The sequence below is a fragment of the Neocloeon triangulifer genome, unplaced genomic scaffold (genome assembly GCF_031216515.1).
Source record: "Neocloeon triangulifer isolate White Clay Creek 2 clone unplaced genomic scaffold, ASM3121651v1 ptg000002l, whole genome shotgun sequence".
Classification (NCBI taxonomy): Eukaryota; Metazoa; Arthropoda; class Insecta; order Ephemeroptera; family Baetidae; genus Neocloeon; species Neocloeon triangulifer.
This window is the reverse complement of record NW_026775545.1, coordinates 6,334,877-6,358,065: the sequence shown is the minus strand read 5'-3', so window position 1 is coordinate 6,358,065 and position 23,189 is coordinate 6,334,877. Positions and strand designations below refer to the sequence as shown.

General features: G+C 36.1%; 2 protein-coding genes across 4 annotated transcripts in view; one reads left to right on the top strand and one right to left on the bottom strand.

The window, feature by feature from the left end:
- Positions 1-23,189, top strand: part of LOC132205247 (elongation factor-like GTPase 1) — a 69,139-nt gene that overhangs the window by 3,960 nt on the left and 41,990 nt on the right. The window lies entirely within an intron of this gene.
- Positions 60-21,818, bottom strand: LOC132205248 (uncharacterized). The gene is made up of 6 exons (XM_059634200.1): positions 21,532-21,818; positions 1,300-1,407; positions 1,004-1,147; positions 798-948; positions 543-677; positions 60-481 (listed from the first exon to the last, which is right to left on the bottom strand). Exons 1-6 carry the CDS (start codon positions 21,796-21,798, stop codon positions 411-413), a joined length of 876 nt encoding a protein of 291 aa, XP_059490183.1. The 5' UTR covers positions 21,799-21,818; the 3' UTR covers positions 60-410.

Here is a 23,189-nt window from a genome sequence, read left to right as displayed (position 1 = left end):
AGAGTTTCTTGATCGGAATTTTCTACGCAAATTATGGAGGGAAATAAAACTCGGAAATCTCAAATCGACATAATCAAACTTCGACTCCTCAAATGGATATTTTTCACTAAAATTATTATTAATTTGTTATTTACATTTGCTCAACAACAGTTTCTCGCATCGACAGTCACAAAAACGCTGGCAGGCAACTTGTATAATTTATCAGCAATCAATCGCATTAATTATGAATTAAATTAACAAGTTAACTAAACATTATTAAATAAAATTATCAACTAGGCAATAATTTAGGGAGGGTATGAGTTACTCGAACAAACTTTGTATCTACACGATAGGAGGGAGGGGAAAAACAACACCAGTAAAAGACTGTCAGTCAGTCCAAACCCAGTCCATAACCCAACGGCTGACGACCATCATCGGCGGCTCCAGCCCAGCCTGTCTGCCACTTGCCGAACTTTGTGCCAGGGCAGCAATGGTTTCGGCCCTGAAAATTAATTAATTTTATAATTTTTTTTTCAAGTTAATTTAAATTCCAAATTTTGTACCCAAAAGTTCCCGCCGTACTCGAAGGGGTCGGGCTGCTCTGAATTTGGTTACTGTTTGCCGGACGCACATCATTCCAAAAACTCTTATGCCAGGCACACTCGCGTATGTTGGTTGATCATGACTCATGGGGCCCTCTGCAAAAAATAGCAAATTTTTTTGGTAATTTTGAAAAAAGAAAAAAATTGATTAAAAAAATGAGGGATAATATTGCTTATAATTTTTTTTTTTACATTAATTTAATGGTTGAATTTTACCTAGTGCATTATCTCCTGGACATCTGCAAATGACCAAGTAGTGCGACTTTCCAGTTCTAACGTTTTGCAAGGCCAAAAGCGACCAGTCCCTTGGCGCTCTGCATTCCCTCATTTCGGCCACAGGCTCGCAAGTCTTCACCAAAGTCAGTGGCTGCAAATTTCAGATTTTAGGGATTTTTTCCTTATTATTTTCCAATGATTCTTACCTTTCCGAGGCGTTTATCCGTGATAAGTTCCGTTGTGTGAAGATCATCAGACCTGAGACTGGCCGAGCAAGGGTCTCTGTGTCCGGTCGGACAAGCACAGAGAGGCTGCGTGTAATTCAGACGCACGTAGACTGCGTTACAAACCTATAAGAAAAGTTGAAAATATATTTGAAATTTAAATCTCAATGATTACATATAAAATAATTTTTATTTTATTAAAAATTGAAAATCTCAAGGCTATTTAAACGACTTTTAAGAAACATTCATTCGACATTTATAATAATAATATTTCCAACCTGTTGAATTGCGCACTCGGGTAACAAGTAGACATGCTGATTATGGGGGTAGTAGTGGTACCGAGTGGGTTGCGCCAACGACACGGGATCACCAGGCTCGCCTTGAATCTGAAACAAAATTAAATTAAATTTAGTTTGATTTATTTATTTAAAAAAAATGTATATGTATCCATATTATATTTGAAAGAGAGCAAATTTTTAAAATAAAAACTAAGACTATAATGACGTCGTCAAATTTTGATTGAGACGAAGCTTGGCTTTGCACGACAATTAACGTCACCGTTGCAGACAACGTCAGCTTAATTGGAGAAATTATCGACGGGATAAGCTCTGTAGCGTGTGTAATCGAAAAAACGGTTGTCGCCTCAGGTCATGACAAAGAAATAGCCCGGAACAAAGAGGGCCAAAAGATCGAACGATCTGATTGTGTTTCGATTAAGTTGTTTGACCAACAGCTTGTGGCTTGAAATTAATCGATCAATCTTGCCTGACGTTAAGTTTGATTCTAACTAAAAACAAAATTAAATCATTAAATTAGAGATTAAGGCATTTTATGTCAATTTCAAAATAATTTAAGACTTTTTAAAAATAATCTATTTTTGTATTTAATTTGCAATCTTTAATTTCATATTTTTTCCGACAATATAGAAATTAAGGTTTAAAATGAAAAGAAGAATTTAATGCTCCAATCATCAATTCGTGTTGGTGGCTTATTAAGGTCGTTCAGGGGCAATTAACGATGTCGACAGCTTTTAAGATCAATGGCGTTGAAATCAAAGAAAAAATCAATTTGCTCCGCATTTTTCCTTTTTCTCTCCTCTTTATATTTTGCCCAAAAAGAAGATGCGTGCTTTGATGCGCATCAGTCGTCGCCGGTTTTGTTCTCGTCAACCACGCTCTGTGTAAAGCACCATCAGAGCACTTTGGAGGCCAATGTGTGATTCAGAGTAGAAACGGCCGCAAAAAGAATTCCTTTTTTTATTTTCAAGCTCAAGTGGCTCGGCGAGAAAAAAGCACGCGAGCCTGACGACGCCGGCAACAATCGGCGCCAACAATGCGCACCTTTGTTGGGCAGATGTTGCTCAGCGGGGCGTTTCATTAGGCCACAGATGGCGCGTGCAATTTATCATTCGCAGAATGATGCGTCTTCATTAGGGCGGCTTTGTTTCGCCGGCGCGGACACAATTCCGACCGGGACACTCGCGACTGCGGGAGATCGCGCCGATTATTTTTTACCCCTGCAGGACCAAGGGTTTTGTAGGCGAAAAAAGAAGAAGAAGAAGCAGAAGTGTTTCAAAGTGCCGTTTGGCAGAGCCAATCACCGCATCTGAATGAGCGATTGACAGATGCTGCTAAAGTCTTTTATTTAATTGATGAAAAGCGATTTTTGCACCGACTGTGCCATTTGCTTTTTTACACGAATCGCTCTACTTTCCTAATTATTAGCGATAAAAATTAGAGAAAAAAAAAACACAATTTTATACATTTTTCTTTTACCTTATTTAAAACAACTACAAAAGCAGGATGCAGTACTTTAAAAGTGAGGAAATTTTCCATAAATTTCAACTATTCCTTTTGATTTTTTGATACTTTTTCCACTTCTTTATTTATTAGAGGAATAAATTTTACTCATTAAAAGATAGAAATCATAAAAATCTTATGATTCCAGACATCACATTATCTTTCTGTTTTTAATTCATTTTAATTTATAGTTTTGGCGAAAAGCTCCAAGCAGGTTGGCCCTTTTTTTAGCTTTATCATTATTATAATTTGTTAAATTTGTATTCATAACATTTGCCTAAATTTTTTAGGAATTACCCAAAATCAGCACAATCTGCTGCTCCTAGATAGCGCATATTTTGCCACAAAAACACGCCTAGTTCGTGCCTTATATTTTATTAAAGAATTTCCATTTTTCAAAAAGAGCCCGTCATAAAAAAATAACAAAGGAGCGTTTTCATGTCGACGGCGCATTTTTTTTTTGTCTCACACGTAAATCACACACAAGGTTCGCATTCGCAAAACAGAGAAAATGTCACATTTTTTCACGCCGTGGAACTTTGTTGGCGAAAACGCAGAAGCTCTTGTTTTATTCACGGCGCTTCTTTCTTGCAGGTTGTTTCTCACAGTAAAACGGGCGGACGTGAATCGCTAATGAAACTGTCCTATAAAAACTAACTTTGCGCTCGGAGAGAAAGAAATTAAAAGTAGAGTACGGCGTGTAAAAGTCATGCACGCACAACGCTGGGAACGGCGTCGGATTAAGTATGTGAAAAATGAATATATATTTATGTACTTAGACAGGTCCATATAAAATATCAGGTTTTTACCCAGACCGCTCGCCGGAAGGTTTGAAACTATCGCGATTTGATCAAACAAATTTTTGAATATATTATAACGATGCTGGCCGACCGCAATTCGTATGAATATGCAGTACGAAACTTCAATTAAGTTGCAAAGCATGTAAGAAGTTTATTACATAAATTGATATATCTGGATGAAATCGCAGCTCAGTGACCCCAATTTGAACTCCAGAACTCACCTATTGATTTATCTTCGAGCTGTTGTTTTATTGAGGGATCTTATTACCTCGTCTCTCTTTTGACATTTCTGACAAATGAGTTGCTGTTGAGAGCACGTCGCGTGGAACTGGTTTAGATCAAATTAGTGGAGAGGTGAAGAGACGAGTTATCAAAATTAGTAAATGATACAAAAATCATATCAATTAATTGGTAAACAAGGCTTTTCTTTAATGATTAAATTATTTTTCTACCTCATTTTTAGTTTTTTAGTATAAAATATTGATATCCTAGTTTTATCTTCAAATATAAATAGATGTTTCAATTAGTTTAAAAAATAAATTTTACTATTTTAAGCTCCTCTTTTCGTCATTATTTTAAGACAAGATTTAGAAACTAAATTTTTAGAATGCTATAATAACTGATCCGATTCACTTTGGAATTTCCAATATTTTTTACTTCTTTTTTACTACCTGAATAAAAACCCATTCGCTTCTGGCGCGAAAAAACACGCAGGTGAAGGAATGATATCAGTGTAGCGCGCGACAAGGCCGAGAGATGAACGCCTTTCGAGGCTTTGGCCCACATTGGCACGGTTGATGCACGTCTTTTGTATCTTTCGTCTACTATTTTTAGGCAGCGGTAAGTCTCAAAAGACAAACAAGAAATCATAGAGCACATCTAACCGGTGCAGTTTGATCAGATATGAATTTCGGAAGAAAAATAATGCGTGGGAATTTCCACTGTTGTTTGCCTGAAAAGCGACACGCACCATTCATTTTAATATCTTGAAGTGCATGACTCTTTTTTGCGGACTTTACATTTTTTCTCGGGTGACCGTTGCTTATTTTGTGAGTGAGTGAGCAATTACGATTGTTCGTCATGTAAACCCCGGTGGTTTCAAGTAATTTCGGTGTGTACTTTCAGGTGCACAATTATATGGCTACACTTTATACCATGGCATGACCTGGAAATTTCAATTAGCGCCGTGGGAGATTCTTAAAGCTCAAAAAGCTAAGAGCAGTTCTTCTTGTCAAAATATGTACACTTCCTTAATTAAAGCAGATGACTTGAACATGGCAAAAATGTTGATGGCTCCATCTTTGCTTTATGAGAGTTAATGCAGAGCTAAAAATATGTTCATTATGCAAATAGTTATAATTTTATTAGACTTTTTAATTTCGGTTAATTTAATTTGTAACTGTAATTAAAATGCAGTTACATTAGAGTCTGATTTCAAATATAAGATATGAACTCTATGAAACTTAAATAAATTTAAAAACTCATAAACTCTCCCCCTTAAAAAAATGGCTAATATACTCACATGCTAAGCTAGATTATGGGGATTTCTGACACATACTGATTTGTCTGACTTTGCATGGGAATATCCCCATGATCCCCATAAAATTTTACATTGCGCAGGTAATTTAATTCTACCTTAATTGATAATTCTCGATAGTTTATACAAAAAAATATTAAATCTCACACTGTCTAATTAAAAAGTAAAAAAAAAAAAAAAAAATGAAATAAAATGACCGCACTTAAATAAATTATTAACAACTCTTTAAGAAACAAAATAAATTTATATATTTACCTTGTTTTGTTATATTTTAAAACCAATTTACATTACATTTACATTTAAAAGGTTCAATTTAAAAATAAATATCAAGTTCGGTCACACTTGATGTGGCTCTTGTCATGCCTTTCGCATTAAAAAATCTGCCATCCAGAGCAGGCAAAACAAATAGGCTCACGCCTCGCTCGAATTATTTCAAGTTTGCGGTGTCCGTAAATCAAAACGCGTGAGATTCCGTTCGATATGATGTGAGCGACTTGGTACACGGATGAATTTGGCTGAAAAGATCGCGATCAAGGCGCGTGTAATTGGGCACGATTCAAATGGCTCGGCTAATTTGTCTTGACGCCTGCGAGAAATTAACGCGCCGACGAAAACCGCAAAATCATGTGCTTTTAACTCGTATAATTACAGTTTTGCGCACCGGCATGTAATCAACTTCTGGTGATCTCGCAAAAAAAGATAAGAAAGAAAAGCAGCGGGGGCAAGGCCGCCAACATTAGCCCGTAATAAAACGTTTGTGTGTCGATTTTGGTGAGAAACGACACAGTTTTCGATGAACTCACACGTCCTCCTCAAACGAGTGCATAATTAAAATGCATTCGTTATTGTTGTGCTTCATTCTTCCTGCATTCGCGTGCCGTCTTCCTCTTTTTTTTGTGCTAAACGCGCGGCGAGAGGAGGCTGGTAATGGCGGGTCATTACCAGCGACCAGATAAGCCGCCGGTGCAAATTAGTCCCGAGAAAACGCATGAGAGAGTTTGCTCTGCTTTTTTTGCCTGCATTGTATTCAAAGTGGATTATGACGAGGTGCAAATTACGATTTGCATTAAACATCTCCAGAGACGAGGAAAAAAATGCAAAACCGGGATGATCATTTTTTTGTTCAAGCTGGAATTTCCGACTACACTTCATTAAATTGAATGAAAAGCTCATCTGTGCGCGGGAAAAAAATTTTAATAATAATAATGAAGAAAAAATAAGCGGAGCGACGTGTTGCTGGATGGTTAATTATGTATCACCTCTGCCTCATCAGGCCGAACTGCACTTTTTTGTCAGCAGCTGCAAAACGCAAAGTAATATAATCCAGATTAAAATCAATTTGTACTTGTTGAGCAATGAAATAAATCTAATTTGCCTATTTTTCATTCTTTTGAAATTGCTTTTACTGAAGCTTCAGGATATCGTGACTAGAAACATAAAAATTGAAATTATGTTCATAGATTTTGCCGATTGTTAGAGTTTTGAAGAAGAAAATTAATATTTAAATAAATACAAGCAAAGCAGGTCAGATTTATTTGCTTGTTAAAATAAGCTTAGAATCAAGTCAAATTTTGCGATTGGTAGACAACAATTAAACATTGTAAAGACTTGATTTGGCTCTGCCAATAAAGAGTCCCTGTTGCAATGAATTTTATTCTCGATATAGAAACCTGGCAAAATTATATGATTTTTAGTAATCACCATGGAAGGATTCTTTGAAAGTTATCCTTTTTTTAGCGTAAGCATTAAAAACTTGAAATAAGTGTCGATTTCAATGTTTAGACGCAGAAAAATTCATATTTAGTAAAAATGGTGCGATTTCAAACATCAAAACATATTCATCACTTGAAATTCAAAAGCAATCGGCGGGAAAAGGTGATTTTTTTCCCTTTGAAGTATAAATTTTCAGTCACAATTTCGATGCATTAAGGAAAATTTACCTTTTCTGAAGTTCAGAAATCTTGATTTTTGTGTGATAGTGTGTGATAGTTTCCTTAATTTAACAATATACCAATTATAATTTTCCATTTGTACTTTTTGCAATTGGTTTTAAGAGAGTGAATAAAATTTAAAATATCCAAATTATGAATTTTTTTTTTTTTAATTTTTGGTGCATTTATATTATTTGTTCAATGTCACATTCCAAGTCTCTTCTTCAAACCGACCGCAGTGAACTGATTTCCAATGCAAAAAGAGCATGTCATCTCATTAGAGACAAAAGTCACGTCTCTATTAGACTCGTCATTCGGAATTCTATTATCTGCGCCGGCCACGCTCTATCCATTATGTCAAATATTCGAGCATTAGAGCAAACAAAATTTGACATGCGCCGAGTTCTGTTCCAATTTATTTTCCCTTCCAAAGAAGAACAGCTACGTAGCTATGACAACGGAGAATGCTTAATTCAAAATTGCACGTCACCTGTCTCGAAATATATACGAAATTTGTCCTTTTTGCGGTCGAAATTTCCACGATCATATGCGGCGGCAATTGAGTCATGAGCTTTGTTTGTGAACTGCTGATTGGCCGCAATTTGGCCGCCGATTGTTGCACCTGGGAGTGCGATACAATAGTATATGCGGGTTGCATAATTGAGATACAGTTACTTCGCCGGGCATCGCACGGAATTATTATTTTCGTGTTGTGCGGTGTTTGTTCTCTCTCCGTCTCGCAATCTCGTGATGCGATAAGTAAATAAATGTGCATAATTCACTGCGGCTCGCGCGATTGAGCCATTTAATCTAATTCAACGTGCACGACCGTTCGTTTATTCCTCTTTCTTGTGTCATGTATATTCAATGCAGCCGTCGCCGCTGGACCGGCGAAATCCCGTTGCCTCTCTCGAAACACGCAGCTTTTTCCACCAAATAATCCGAATTGGATAATGATGATTTTGCCCCGGCCGGAATTTGCTCCTTATCGCTCGGCGCCGATCGGAAAGGTGCATTTTATTATTTGCGTTCGGAATTTTCTCACCAAAACAGGTCTGGTGCCGAACAAGCACAATTAATTCAATTCCGTTCAATTTAAATGTAAAAGTAAATGAAGCCAGAAAATAACCAATATTGAAGCAACAGCAAGTTTACACAAACTTACAGATGGAATAAATGAAACATTGATTGTTGTTTAAGGACTCTTTATTGGCATAGTCAAATCAAGTCTTTACAACAATGGGAGCCAATTTGTGCAATTATTGGAAATTTGAACCTCCATTATTGTAAAGACTTGATTTGACTATGCCAATAAGGAGTCCTTAATTGTTCAAAGATACAAAATATTTTTACTTAAAAATATTCTATTGTTAGGAAAACATTGAATTGTTAGAAAAAATAACAGCACCGTTTTATTCGTCAGCTTTTTTTTTACCAAAATACTGAGATTCCTTTTTTATATTGAAATTGAATTGGATAATTAATATTTTGCAAATAATTGGAGCACAATTTAAAAAAATAGCATGATAAATTCAATGGCTTTTTCTGTCTCTCTCCAAGCAGGAAGCTTTTGAAAATATAACCAAAGCAAAATTGCCATTTCACGCGTGTCTTTATTTGTCTGTCACTTTGTCAATCTGTTAGTCGTAAATGAGAAACAAAAGGAAACCCATCTCGCTAAACAGAGGTGTCAGCACGCTAATTTACAGCTACAATAAAAGAATCGTTTAAATTATTCTCAGCACGATCCTTTTGCCATTTCACGCAGTTTAATTTGACAGCAGTTTGCAAATTTATCATGCAAATTGCTGGCCGTTCGACTAAATACGAATTTGATCTTTGAAGAATTCCTTTTTCTGACGCAATCGCAGAATCGAGAATGAGAGAAAAAAACCACACGCGACTACTATTTTGGTGTTTTTATAATACCGTCCGAGCTTTCGAGAGTGATAATTTAGGCGAATATTTCTGAAAGCATAATGAGGCTTGACGTCCCGCAGGAGAGAAGCGCCGTGCTCTTTCTTTTTCGTATAGTGCTGCGTGTGAGCTATGAACATTAACGGAATAGCCTGTTAAAACGTTATACATCCACGAGTGCATGCTCCGTCGGATCCATTCGGGCGTGCATTTTATCAATCAGACGCAAATCAGAGCGAAAATTGTTGGACTGGTATATTGCATTGTGGGTGGATTTCAATTCCAGACTTAAGGCATCAATTTCGGCGGCGAACGGCAGTTTTGCCTCGAGATTCACTCCCACGATACGTCAGTGGCTGTCATGTTACAAAATTATGTTTGAACAATCGAAATGGTTCATGTTTTTGGCGTAATCGTGAGACGGATATTTTTTCCTCCAAAGTATAACAACTATTCGCGTAAACGGTTTCCAATGCTGCTCAATATTTGTGGCGTTTTTAAATAGGCAAATTTTATTCATCGTGTGCAGATAAATTTTGTATAATTAATTTGTCCAGTAATTTTTGTCAATTTATGAATAAGGTTTTAGATAATAATAAAATAAAAATAATAGTTCTTTAATTCTGTGTTGAAAAAAAAAATTAAAATAATATTATGTAATTCAACAATCTGAACTTCCAATAATAACTATTTTTTGTTTTGCAATCTCAAATAATTTTTTCCTCAAATATTTTGTCAATTTTGACATCTTTTAGCTGTTTTCGGACTTGAGGATTTGGTTAGAAGTGAGATACACAAATAATATAGATGTTATAGGTTTATCCTCTGCAGTTCAGAAAATTTTAAAAATAACAATTTGCTCATTAAAATTATAAGAAAAAATATCATCAAAGAAATTGTCTGGTAAATTGTGTGAAATACTCTCAACGAAAATTAATTCTCCTCCAGACTATTTTTTGTTGAGCTGCCAAATTGGACGTGCACCGCAGACAAAAGTTTGAAGCGCACTGACACACAAAAATGGTAATAATGCACTCACGCAGCAATGCGATGGACTCGGTCCAGCTGCCTGAAAAGTGAGCAAACAAAAGCGTGATTGACAAAGGCAACGGGTCATTTTCATTTCGCGGCTCACTTGGAGGTGCTCCAAATAACGCGTCTTTCTTCTCGGCCTCGACCGGTCGGTCATCACCGGCTACCGAATTAATCTTTTCATTTTTCCCCAATTTCCGGCGCGGCCGCCAACTGGGCCAGATGTGTGTCAGTCTCTCGAATAAAATGACCTGACGATGATCGGCAGGTGGCGCAAAAAGCGCTTTCACCTTTTGCATGGCGAATCATCTTGGTGTGATGTGCGATGGAGCTGTTTGTTTAATTGCACCGCCGCGTGCTCCACATTCGCCACCGCCTTTTCATCGCACTTTCTTGGGTTCATTTTGTGCAGGTGCATGAATATTATTTTCCTTCTAGGGAAGTCATTAGTTTGAATTCATGTTTCCTTGCAAAACCGCCGAAAGTCGGTATTTCCAGATTTTGCGTCTTTCCATCTCCTCAACTTTAATGGCTACTTTGTCTTGTTTCATATAGTGTATAAATTTAGTTTAAGTAATGCTTAATAATATTTATTTAAATGGATATTTTTTTATTTTATTTAAAAAATATCTTTTCTCTTATTGTTAATTTAAATTTAAATTATTATGTTTTTTTTTTTTTAATTATTTGCAAGTAATGTTAGTTTTTTAAATCAAAGAAATTAAATTTTTGTTATAAACTTTTTGAATTTTCAGAAGGATTTTTTAATGAAAAATGTCATATAATAGTCTATGGAGATTTGCTATGAATTATATTATCCAAAATCAAAAATTAATTTTTTTCTTTAAGATTGGTTCAGCTGGTATGAAAAACAAAATTATAAAGTAGAACTGAAAATATGTTATGGAGTCCTAATTAATGTTAATATAGTTGATATAATAATTCATAAAACATAGTTTTTTTTTAATGGGATACATAGGATAATTGATGAAGAATTTTCTTATTGTGTCAATTTAATGGATTCACTAATTTGTTCTTAGAAACTACTTAAATATATTAAACTGCCACCCAAGTTCTCAAAACAGTTAAATAATATCTTGAGCACACGATCTGAAAATAACCAACCCGTTTCCAAGTCCCACGATCTGTAGGTGACATCACCTTTTTTGTATCTAATTTAGGATTAAACGTATTCAACGTTCGATGTCCAAATCCAGTAGAATGTGGATAATGGAGCGAGTTGAGATAATTTTCGAACGGAATCCCATTTGCTGGTTTTTTCCTCGCACTTCGAAGCGGCTTATACGCCAGATTTATTCGTCAAGTGAGTTCTCATGCGAGCAACTAGAAATAGAGAGACAGAGCTAGTTTTCCTCTCGCACGAACGAGAGAAAGAAAGAAAGAAGAAAAGGCTCAAGCGTGCGTTATTTAATTAATATCATCAGGTAGGTCGGGATAATGATAATTAATCACACAAGCCGTTGGCTGGCGAGCTGTCGGGACGCAGCAGGACGTTTTATATTAATGAATGCTCACGATTAACGCGAATAAAAGTAAATCCGCTCCGATTAACTAATTGCAAGAGAATAGAAGAAAGAACTGGAATTAATTAATCAAAACTGGCAAAAAAAAGATAGTTTAATTACGAGAATCTTTTTCTCCTGGGGGTAATTATAGAATTAAATAGCATCCGATCTCTTTTTGCCAATGAAGCGGAAAACCTTGTACGAGATATTTCTTGTAGCGCTGTTTGATTTAATCTGAACAAAAAACAGCAATTTGTCGCCTCGGGACGAACGAGCTGGAATTGACGTTTAAATGAAGCGTAATGAGAGAGTGCATGTGTAGACAATTTTATTTCTTGCATGCGCCAGTCCAATTATTTCGTATCTGATTTAGTTTTTGCCCCGTGCGTTAGGTGATTATCAATGATTATCATTCCTCGCGAGACACTTCCTGGTGCATCCGTGTATAATTTGCATCGGGTGCTCGAGAAAGAAAAGCAACGTGCGGCCACTTGCGGATTTCTCGGCCGTGCAGCGTTTGATTGTGTTGTTACAATTCATCAAGAATAAGAGTGAGATGCTGCCACGATTCAATTCGTTGATAATTGCACCCTTTGTTCTTCCCAGCAGGCGCGCACGCACCTTTTTGTTTTCATTTTTCCTTTGCTTTTAATCCACACGCCGTTGTTGTTGTAACTCGCGGAATTAATTTTATCTCACCAGCCAGCGTTTTCCATTATTTCTAGCACACAATTGCTTTATGATGGTTTTTTTCAGATCGGCACTCGAGATTGCTTTGAGATAAATCGCATGCATTTTTAATTAGACGTTGTCACATTAGCAAGATAAATATTAAATTTAGCGCGATTCTCAAGTTTTCTCTTTTGACATGTTTCCAAACTTGTGGGAGGCTGAATTTAATTTTTTTTTTATTAAAACTAGTAACTTGTGATAATTTTCTTTTTAATATTTTTAGAATTACAGCTATATTATTTTTTAATTATCTCTGCCATATTCAAGAGAATGAGGTTTTGTGGAAAATATTTTAGAATAAATATTTCTCTAGCTGATAAAAATTATCATTAAATTTAAAAATTAAATATTTGATGATTTATTCAAAAATAATTCAATTTAATTATTTAATTTAAATTAAATTGATAAAAAATGATTTACAGTATAATCAGAATTTAAATAATATTAGAATGAAAATGAATTATAAAAATATGGTTATAATATTCTTGGTTTTTTGTTCTTTAAATAACAATTAAGCAAGCTAAAAAAGTTAAATATTAATTTGGTGCAGATCGTTTTTTACCCACATCTGAAGTCGGGGATGAACAAAACAATGTATGTATAAATGCGAGGGAAAGTTCATTAAGTAAGTGTCTTTCTCCAACTTTTCTGACTAGTTTCAGAATGATTGCATAATCCTGAACCTCACAGATTCCTCGCACGGAAAACGCACTTTATATTTATATGTAATTGATTGACACTCGTCATCACTTCGCATGTCATTCATTCTGCTTCACTCGAGGCCAAGCACCTTTCCCAAACCGAAGAACGAAGGACCGTGTGAGAGAGCGACGTGCCGTCGTCATCCTTTCTAGTTAAAATTAATATCCCGAAACCGACGACGGACGCTCGGTCCGATTGTGAGATTTTCCCATTGAGTTTCTATGAATCGCAGAAGAATTATATATATTTATTTCCCCGGTCGCACAGTACATGTGCAAGTGATTGACGTCTGGCTGCGTTCGCATAAAAATAAGTAACTGTTAAAATTCCATTTTCACAGACAAGTTCGCCGATTTTGGTCCTTCTCTGCAAACCGACCGCACCCTTAAATGCGAGGGTGTTTTTTTCTTCTCAGTCAGTTTTGGGTTTTCGCATAACTGTTGTTTTTGGCGTATGGAAATATACACACACGCGTGTAATTTAATTTTATTAATCATTATGCACGCTCGGCAGGCCGGGACACAATGCAAGGGTGTAATTACCAATTGGAAATCACGCCTCAGACCCACGCACTCGCTCTATTCCTCTGCTGCAGCCTGCACGGCCTCGATTTTTTTTCGTTCTTGCCACGGGCACTGACTCGTCGTCTGAGATTTGCATAAAACTTTTGTGTTCCGCCAGCCGTTTTAAAGCTCGTTGGTTCGCTGGCCAATTGAATAAAAATATACACGACGAGATGCAAATTTGTGGTAATTTGAGACGTGCACGCGCATCAGGAAGTAAAAAACTATACAAATGATCGCTTGCAAAACAGGCCGTAATTAGGAGTGAGCAGCAAATTTGAGTGATTTATCGCTCTTGTGTGATTTATGGGAATTTTCTGTATCCTAATAATTTTCATCATGCGCTCCATTCATAATAATTGAACATTTCAAAAGAAGAAAAATTAGAACTTTGCGCTCAAAATGAGTTATAAATTCTTGAATTGTTTTTTTCTTTATAAAATCAGCAAGAAGAATAAAATTTTTATAACTTTCTTGAAGAATGAACATTTAATAAAAACAAATAGCTTAAATATTAAACAATTTTAATTTTTTTTTGAAAATTGTTTGAAATTTTTTTTATAAAAGGCCCTCTTCAGTGGTTGGGATTTTTTTATCTTAAAAACTTTTCGAATAATTCAACGTTTTTCGCCAAAAATTTCTTTTCGTGTAAATATTTGGATTTATAATATTTATAAAAAAAAAATAAGGTAATAAGATAATTAATATTTTTTTTTCGTAATTTGATAACTTATATTTTGATAAATGTAGAAATTTGAATGAAGATTTAAATTTTCTTGGCCATTTCTATTTAAAAAATTAAAGAATAAAAAAACTTTGTTCCGCATACCAATGGCCCTTTGTTGATACGACAAACGCAATGCACAAAACGTCATGAAATCTAATTGAATTTCAGACCCCCTGACAACATTTTCCTTTCATGAGAGCATCTTACATCAGCGCTAACGTTACTGTCACCAACAGTAAGCGCTTCCTTTGAGATAATCCACTCAATTTTTGTAAACACTTTTAGCTCTTGAGGTATTGAAGACCCGCAAATTAGCACCTCGACTTTTCAAATGACATGCGAAATGTCTGTGATAAAACGCGCAACTGTTCAAAGAAGTAACTTTACGTTTAGTGCTTTTTTTACCAGTATAGCTTCCCATATTCGTACCAAGAATTCACATTCGATTAGTTCTTCACACAACAAAAAAGGATGCATTTTAATATTTTTTCTTTGAGCTAGTTTTACATTTTATTTTAAATTCGCATTTTCCGGGCACACGCTACAGAACGCAGACAATAAAAACCAAAATTGGGTTCGTAAAAAAATACAGTAGCGATGCGGAAAATGATAATGAGGGAAGGACGCGTGTGCTGCGGAAACTCCTTTCTTTGGGTTAACAGTGCTTAAAGGAAGCAGCCGGTGGTATATTTAAACATTACCGGCAGTGCGTAAATTTTTAGTGTGGGAACCGAGTAGCGGTGATTCGAGTCCGAAAAAACTGAGGCCGCCAATTTGCATTCGTAATTCCATTATTATCGCAAAATCCGTCCGCACTTCTCTTCTCGCGATTAATTATGTGGGAATGCGGTGGCCACGCTTTCCGTCTGAAATTCGCTCAAAACAATCAAACAAAAAGAGCTGCCACTCGTTGAATTATGGTTATCAAATGTTGATTTACAACTACGGCAACACTCTAAAATTAATGGGCACTATACTGACGAAACGTTGGGTAGAGGGGAATTGCGTATACGGTACTTATGGAACTTGATATTTTTATAAAGCAGCAGCAGCCGCAACATTTTGACATTGGTGATCATGTCTGCGGAACGCTATTAATTGCCGAGAGAAAATTTGGCACCGGCTAATATGATAATGGCTTTATTAAGTTTGGTATGCGTGGAGGTGGCGTAGTCCAAGCGTAGAAATTCCCATTAATTTTCTTTGAAGAACAGAATTTATTGTATAGGCCCAGCAGTATATTAGCATATAAGGCAAAAATATGCCATTCATGATGAGGCAAGATTTTCTATGTTGCCAGAGATAAATTATCTAACACAAGTTTAAAATTCTGAAATCTTTTTTTTATTATAATAATGGAATATCAAGATATTGTCTTTATCAGAAAAAAAAATTGGATAAAATCACATAAATGAATACATCTTAATATATTCTCAAATTCAATGGATAATTTTGAATAATCCCTATTCTGTAAGCAAAGCTAATTAAAGTAGGGAAAATTATTATTATTATTACTTATGTGTAAATCATGGTTCCAATACCGGAGATTGAAACTAATTTATTTGAATTATTTAGCACATTTTACAAGTGGCTGCAAAAGCAAATACCATCAGCTGCTATTAAGTGCCAATAATTTCTGCACTATTAGCACGATTCAGCTCAAGTTTTTCCTTCATTGCCTGGATGATGTGCACTTTTCCCTCTGGCCTGGGAGAGATCGTGGACGACACATATATTTTCCTTATATTTACCTCAAAATGCAAAGCAAACTTGCGCCGAGCAAATAAGCATGTCGGTCAGCGGTTTTTCAGCCTCACTTCATTCACTGGCGAACGTTTCAATTTGCGCGGCAATAAATTTGTAGTGCATGCTGCGAGAGCAATTGAGGAACATTTATATATTGTGGAAATAAACCTTATTCAGCTGTTTTCGTTCCGGGCCGACCCATTTATCAAAATATGGGCATTATCGAGAAAAGTCCAATTAGGCCCGCACGATTCGCGGCAGATCAAATCTCCGAGTTGTTATTTGCAGTGCGGTATCGAACGCAATAACTCACACGGCGAAGAAGTATGGAAGTCGTGTGTGTTTTCAGAAGATTAGCCGCATAACGCTGCTTTGGCTTTGATAGCGGAGATTCCTGGGCCGGTATAATTTATTGCATCGAACCGGCCGAGTGAATAATAAAACATCGCAACAATATAATATATCAGCAGATTCCTGATCTTAATTGTTTTCCTTCTCAATGTTTTTTATCAGCCCATGGTGATTACGCGCGCTTTTGAAGCTGGAAAAGACAATCAGTTGTAATTTTGAGGATTGTTTCTAAAAAGGCTTTTTTCTTCTGATCATCAAGAGAGATGTGTGAGGTCCCTTCAATTTACTAATGGTGATTGTCTGGCTGAGAAATAGACAATCATACTTTAATACAAATCCTAGATTTGACGCATCAATCCTATCTTAATTAATGCCTGGATAACTGGACTTTTCACTGCATAATGCTTTTTACTCATTAATTTTTAAAAAGATTTAGCTAATTAATAGGTAACTCTCATTTTAATCTAATATTTTTGCTAATTTTTACAATCTAAAATTTATTCAGCTGGTAAAAAAGCTACATCATGGTGCTAAAAAAGTAAATGTTTGCCAGGGAAATAATTTTTTATTCGCACCCATTCTTTCCGAGCGCCAAAGTTATGTGCGAAAATGAATCATGGTGAATCCATTCTTCTTTTGTTAATCATTTGCTGATGTGCGTTTTTTCTTCACAATAGAGATGGGCGAACCCTTTAAAAGCAAAAGCATTAGAGAAGTCATTTAAATTCCTGCCATCATTCGACCGAAACTGTTATCGTTGTGCACGCATACGAAATATATTTTGTGATTTTTCTCGGCGCGGTTCCACACTCGAATTAATCGGATTTTCCTTTTCAAAGGTGTACCGAGAATCGTTCTTCACGAATAACTCTTGTGAAAGGAAAAATAAAACCAACTGGTGCCGCCGCCGTTTCGGCTATCATTGTGTGTCGATTACATTTCTCGCTTCTGCATTTTTTTGTATTTCCTTCGGAGATGCCACCTGACTCATGCATGAGAGAGTGAACCGAAAGGAAAAGGAAAAAAATTAATGCACACGTTTTGAAGAAGCTTCCCGTATATATACATTTGTGCTTTGTCAGAGTACCAATTGAATCAAACCGAATGAAAAGAACAGGAGGTGTGAGCGACCCGCGGTTTTTGCCGATCTGGGAAAAAGTGAAAATGCATTCGATTTGATCGTCTCTGGCCGGTCCTTGACCCAATCTGGTCACTGTCCTTTGCGGTGGCGTTTTTTTTTTGCGGACTGAATTCGTCGCACAGGTGTGAGCCGAATAAAATAAAACACATGTGCAAGTCGCTTTTTCTCTGTCACTTTTTTCGTCTAATTCGAGCGGATAAATCTTGTAATAACACGGCGATTCCCTTTCCTTGTATGTGCTTTTTGTCCGCGTCCGTTGATCCTTCACATCATCAGCTCGTGCTCAATCGTAACAAATTCTCAAGGAAATCTTGCTGCAGCTCCCAGATTTGTTTTCTTTCGCGTTGAAATTAAATGATTCGAGCCGCTGGGTATAATTGCTGCCGGCGTTTTTCGTGCAGAGAGTGGAAATGTTTTTGCCGTTGGTACAATTGTTTGTGGCCGACGCCGTTTGAAATTCAGATTCGTCCTCCTGAATTATGGAATATTATATACGTTCGAAAGGAAAGCAACACTCTTCTTGAGCGTGCACGCTTTCGTACGCGATTTATCATTGTTTCATTGTAATCGAGACGGAAACACCTTTAAGGAAAAAAATAGCGGTACATTTGCCAAAATCATTATAATTTTAATTAAAAATTAATATGTTTAATTCTTTTATCAATTCAATAGTTTTTATTTTTCCCAATCAACTTAAAACTTTTTAACCGGCTATCCTTTGATTTCCTATTCCTCACTTCGATTAACCCCTAGGTCAAAATATTGAGAAGTCAAAATCTGCTTCTCGCGCCTGGCAATTAGTTTCACATTTCTCTGCATTTCGAAAGAAATTCCGTCTTTCCTCCAAAAAGTTTCTGCTCCGTCGGAAATTAAGTGGCTAGGTGTGTCCTTTGACCCCTTATCGTGCTGGTACAGGCCCATCCATTACTCGCAATCCCGTTCACAGCTCAACGCCAAATTTAACTTTCACGGGAAGTGCATTGAGAGCGCGGCGCGCGTTCCTTTGCGGTACATTTCAATTATCTTGCGTACTACCAAAATGCTCCTCGCAGCCGCAATTAATATGAATGCACGCTGCGCCCACCTCTTTCGCTTTGTTATTTAATAATAACGCGTTTTGCCGCTGCTGTTTTGCGGCGATTGTTCTGCGCTGGACCCTCGTTGCCGAAATTACTCGCCAAGCTCGAGGCGAACTTTTTTGAAGCACGACTCGAAGCACTTAATTTCATTAGGATTTCCACCCGCACTACCATAGAGCTGGGCAGCGTGGTCTCACAATTAGTCAATTTGAACGCTAATCATAATTACTGGAAAATTGCAGACATGGGCAAATTACTTTTTATAACTGCACTTGGGATCAATTTATGAAACCAGATCTCATTTAATAATGTTATTTTTTGGCTGGATTACTTACAATGATTAACAATAGACGAATTTAATTGCTTTTATGGCCGTATTATGTAAACTTATGCATTTGTGATCGAGTCTGTATTATATTTTTTAAATTTTTAAACCTATTAACATAATGTTAGTAAATTTGTATGATTTTAAATTTAGTAGTATAATTATTTTTGTTGTATAAAGATAAATAATTGAAATAATGAAAAAAATATTAAAAAGTTTGGAATAATGTTATTAATAAGTATATTAATATAATCTTCTTTATGAAATGTTTATAACTGAAAATGTTTCTGAAAATATTTTTTAAGGTAAGTGTTATATGAAAATAGTTAAAAATTATCCGTTCAAATTAAATCCTCTACAACACAGCAACTCCTTCTTTGTTTGTCTAAACAAGGTGGCTTCACCCAACAAATAATTAACGTAATTAATCTGTCAGCACCTCGTCTTGTTAGTCGTAAATTTGTTTTGCAACATCTCGTACGTTATAATGAATTGTGCGATGATTCTTTTCGGCAGCAATTAACTGCAAAACAATACTCTCTCGCCGTTTTAATTGCGATCATGTTCCAAAATACGGGTCAAGAAGTCACGAACGGCGCTTGCTGTTGAGCGCTTCCTGATTAGGTGCCATCTCTTTGTGTGTCTACCTGCCATAAAAAAACTCGGTGATGCTGCAGATGATGATTATTATTTCGACGCCAGGCCATAATTCACGTACATACTGCCTCATTGTGTGTGTGCGCCGTTTAATTTTTATTATGCACGTACATTCTGAACCGGCAGTCGAGAAATGGATGTTTGTGTGTAACGCCCTGCCGTTCCATATCTCATTCAAATAAAAATAAATACACATCCAACACATACACTACTGCAACGCCGAGTAACGGGATAATTTTACTTGAATTGTTTTCCGCGTTAATTTCACCCAGTTTAAATTAAAAATGCGTGGATGTAACGAAAAAAAAGTGACGTAAGACACGGTGCAATAACTTGGCTGAAATGGTTAACTGGAGTTTTGAGAGGTGCGCAAGATATGAGGGAAAATAACTTGTGGTGCTCGGATTACGCTGCCTAATGAGGCTAAAGCGGTAATTCTCCTTAATGATACCAGCAGTTTTAATTTTTAATTTATGTAATAAATGTAATGTGAGTGTGCTTGAGCTTTTAAGTGAAAAAAAGTTGCCGAGGAATAAAATGAGAGGAAAATTTGCAAGTAAAAAATTTAAAATTATCCCGGATGTGAAAGTATTAAATAAATTTCTTATTATTATTATTTTTTTTTTAAACAAAAAAGAGGGAATATATCTAGAGATTACAGAATTAAAATGTAATTTACGGTATTTTTATGTATCAAGAAATTGGCCCTCTGCTCTATTTATAAGCCTCAACATTAAAGCTTTCCATTGTTGTTTTTGTTGTCGTGGACCACCTTCAAGTGACTATTATAATCGTGTGGCTGGCAGCTGCAGCGACTGCCGCACACTAATTCCGTTGCAGAGGAATGTATATTTTTATGTTCGTGTCTTTGCCCGGATAAAATTATCATTCATTTTTTCTCGCCTCTCCAGAGTTCAGCCAAACAATGGAGTGTGAATGGTAAAAAGGGGCAACGCTCAATCTGAATAACAAAAGTAGCTGACCGCACACGAATAAACAACCGAATGTGATTTATGATTTTTTACCGGGCTCTCCGCTTCATTGGAAATGTGTCAACGGAAAGACAAAATCACAACCAAACGTTTCGGACGCACCATTTGATCAACATGCAATTTATTTTCGCGCCGGGGAATGTATCAAATGGATTTAATTGAGCTGAAAAAGCAGCGAATTTCAAAGGACTACACCGTCGACGAGCGAAAAACAAACCGCAATAATGCAGTAATGACGTAATTTGAGTAAACCTGCCCATTCGTCCTGCGGTTTTTACTTCAGGAAACAATAAAACTCGCCGTGGTGTGCTGCAGGAAAGAGCTTTTTTGTTTCGATCTCACAGCAGCTGATTGAAAAATTGACTCATTAAGCGTCTTTATTTATTTACCGTCAGGAGATTATTATTATATTTCCTTTGCTTGGCGCGGGATTCGTGTCGCTCTAAAATTAATGCGTTGACACAGTTTTTCAGTGCGGTAACTTTGCTCAATTATCGTTCTGCTTACAATTAAACGCGCGGTTTGTTACGCTACGTTTGCTTTTCGCGAGCTTTCAGCAAATTTCTTATTTCCTTATACAAGATTTTGGGAAAAAATTATTTATTTTCTATTAAATCAATATTATTAAATTCTCACAATTAAACAAAATCTCTACAACAAACTTCTTGATCTAACACATAGATTTTTCTTATTGAAAACGTTTCAATTTTAAAATTTTTAAATTGCAAATAATTTCAAAAAAATTTAAATTGTGTGTTCAAGCAATTCTTTAAATCTCGTTTCCATTTAAAGTTGGCCTTCATAGATAATAAAAAATATCCTATAACCAAAGTTTTTTTGAACGTTTTCATTAAAGAATTGTTTTAGTGAAAATGCAAAAAATATCAAAATATTTAAAATTGCTAAACGAATTTTTTTTTCACGTTGAATTTAATTGATAATAAAATTCTTACCTTGTCACTCACGGCGTCCGGATCTCTCCGACTCGGGTAGTAATTGGTGGCCACAGGGCTGGAGTGCAAATTCTTGACGTCCGAAGGAGGAATACTCGCGATACTCGTGGTTTTGGTGGCGGCAGCGTCGGCTGCTCCGTGCGGCACCGGGGGCGGGTGCAAATATCTGCGACCCGAGGCGCTGATTGTGCGCCAGTTCGAGTCCGGCGAGTCCTCCTCAGCCCTGGCCACCAGGCAGAACACCACCAGCAGCACCAACACCTGCATCCTGACTGACTGCCAGACTACCTGAGCCATCCGCTAGTCGCGGTGCTCCTCTCTCGAGGCCGCCCTACTTCCGCACGGGGGCGGCAGACGCGCCGCCTCCGACCACGCGAACCGAGAGCCACTTCTGCAGGCGCCGCTCTCGCGGTATCGCGCTCCTTCCTCCTCTCTCTCCTGCCGCTACTCTTTTGCTGCAATTCTGCCGTTTTTTGTTTAGGCTTTTTCGTTCCTAAATTTAATTCTAATTTTCAAAATGCAAGAAAAATTTATTATATTTATTAAATAATAAATTTTACTTGGAAAAATTTTTAAATTTGCTATTTTATTTTTTAAAAGATCTGCATTCAATATATATCATTTGCCAAGTTTATTTCAGCTGAACCTATTTTTATCCTAATCTTGGCTTAATTACACATAGTAGATATAAAATAATGTGATTAAAAATAAACTAAAATAATTTTTAAAAATAAATTATTAATTGTTTGAAAATCAATTGAAAAATAATTTATATATATGCAAAATATATAGCAGCATATTTTTTCATTTGAAACATTTACCAGTTAAGTCAACTTCAAATGGAGTTTTTGACTGGTGAGCCACAATAATAATGTTTTCAATTGGAAATTGCAATTGCGGCATGAAAATTTTTTTTCTGAAATTGAGCATTATTTTTTTACCCTTTATTTGTAAGATTTTGTGGAAAATTTTGAAATAAATTAATTTACTATTATTATTCTCTTAGCTTATGGGATTTGCTGGTACTAACCTCAACTTTTTAATAATTTCTAATCCTTGCATGTTATTGAATATAATATTATCAATTCAAAATTGGAATCAACCAAAACATTAAATCCTACCTATAAAGCCGTCTCTTAAGAAATATTCTTAACTTTTATATTATCCAAATTTTCTCGGTTCCAGAACAATTTATTTTGTGTTTAGTTGCAGTATATGTAATAAAAAATTCTTCCAAAGTTTAAAATGGTCCACTTTAGCAGCTGATTGTAAAAATTTAACTTTCCATCTCTTTCAATTTGGCACGCTTCAAAAACAGCTACATAGCTATAATGCCTTTGAAAGTTGGGTGAAATTTGCGTATCACCATTTGAATTGGGCGATAAAAGACCCTTTGTCAAGATAAAATTGGACCATGCGCTGCAAACAAACAAACAATTCCAGATACACGTACTCGTCCTCTCTTTCTCTTTCTTTTGCGGCTGCAGAATCGCATTTCACCCTTCACGCGGCACCAAAAGTAAACAACGAGAGAGTAAAAGTTTTCGAAAGCGCGCGTGCGAAATTGGATAACAAACGCAAATGTGCAAAACAAACGAGTATAAAAGAGAAGTCAAAAGTTCATAGAGCCGTGCACATTTTATTCAAATGAGTTTGAA

What these genes read in the sequence shown, in the direction of transcription:
- LOC132205248 (XM_059634200.1), bottom strand. Translation starts at nt 21,798, where the DNA reads ATGCAGGTGTTGGTGCTGCTGGTGGTGTTCTGCCTGGTGGCCAGGGCT. An exon ending in CCGAGTGCGCAATTCAACAG is followed by an intron (nt 1,148 to 1,299) that starts GTTGGAAATATT and finishes CTTTTCTTATAG; the next exon opens with GTTTGTAACGCAGTCTACGT. An exon ending in CGGATAAACGCCTCGGAAAG is followed by an intron (nt 949 to 1,003) that starts GTAAGAATCATT and finishes TGAAATTTGCAG; the next exon opens with CCACTGACTTTGGTGAAGAC.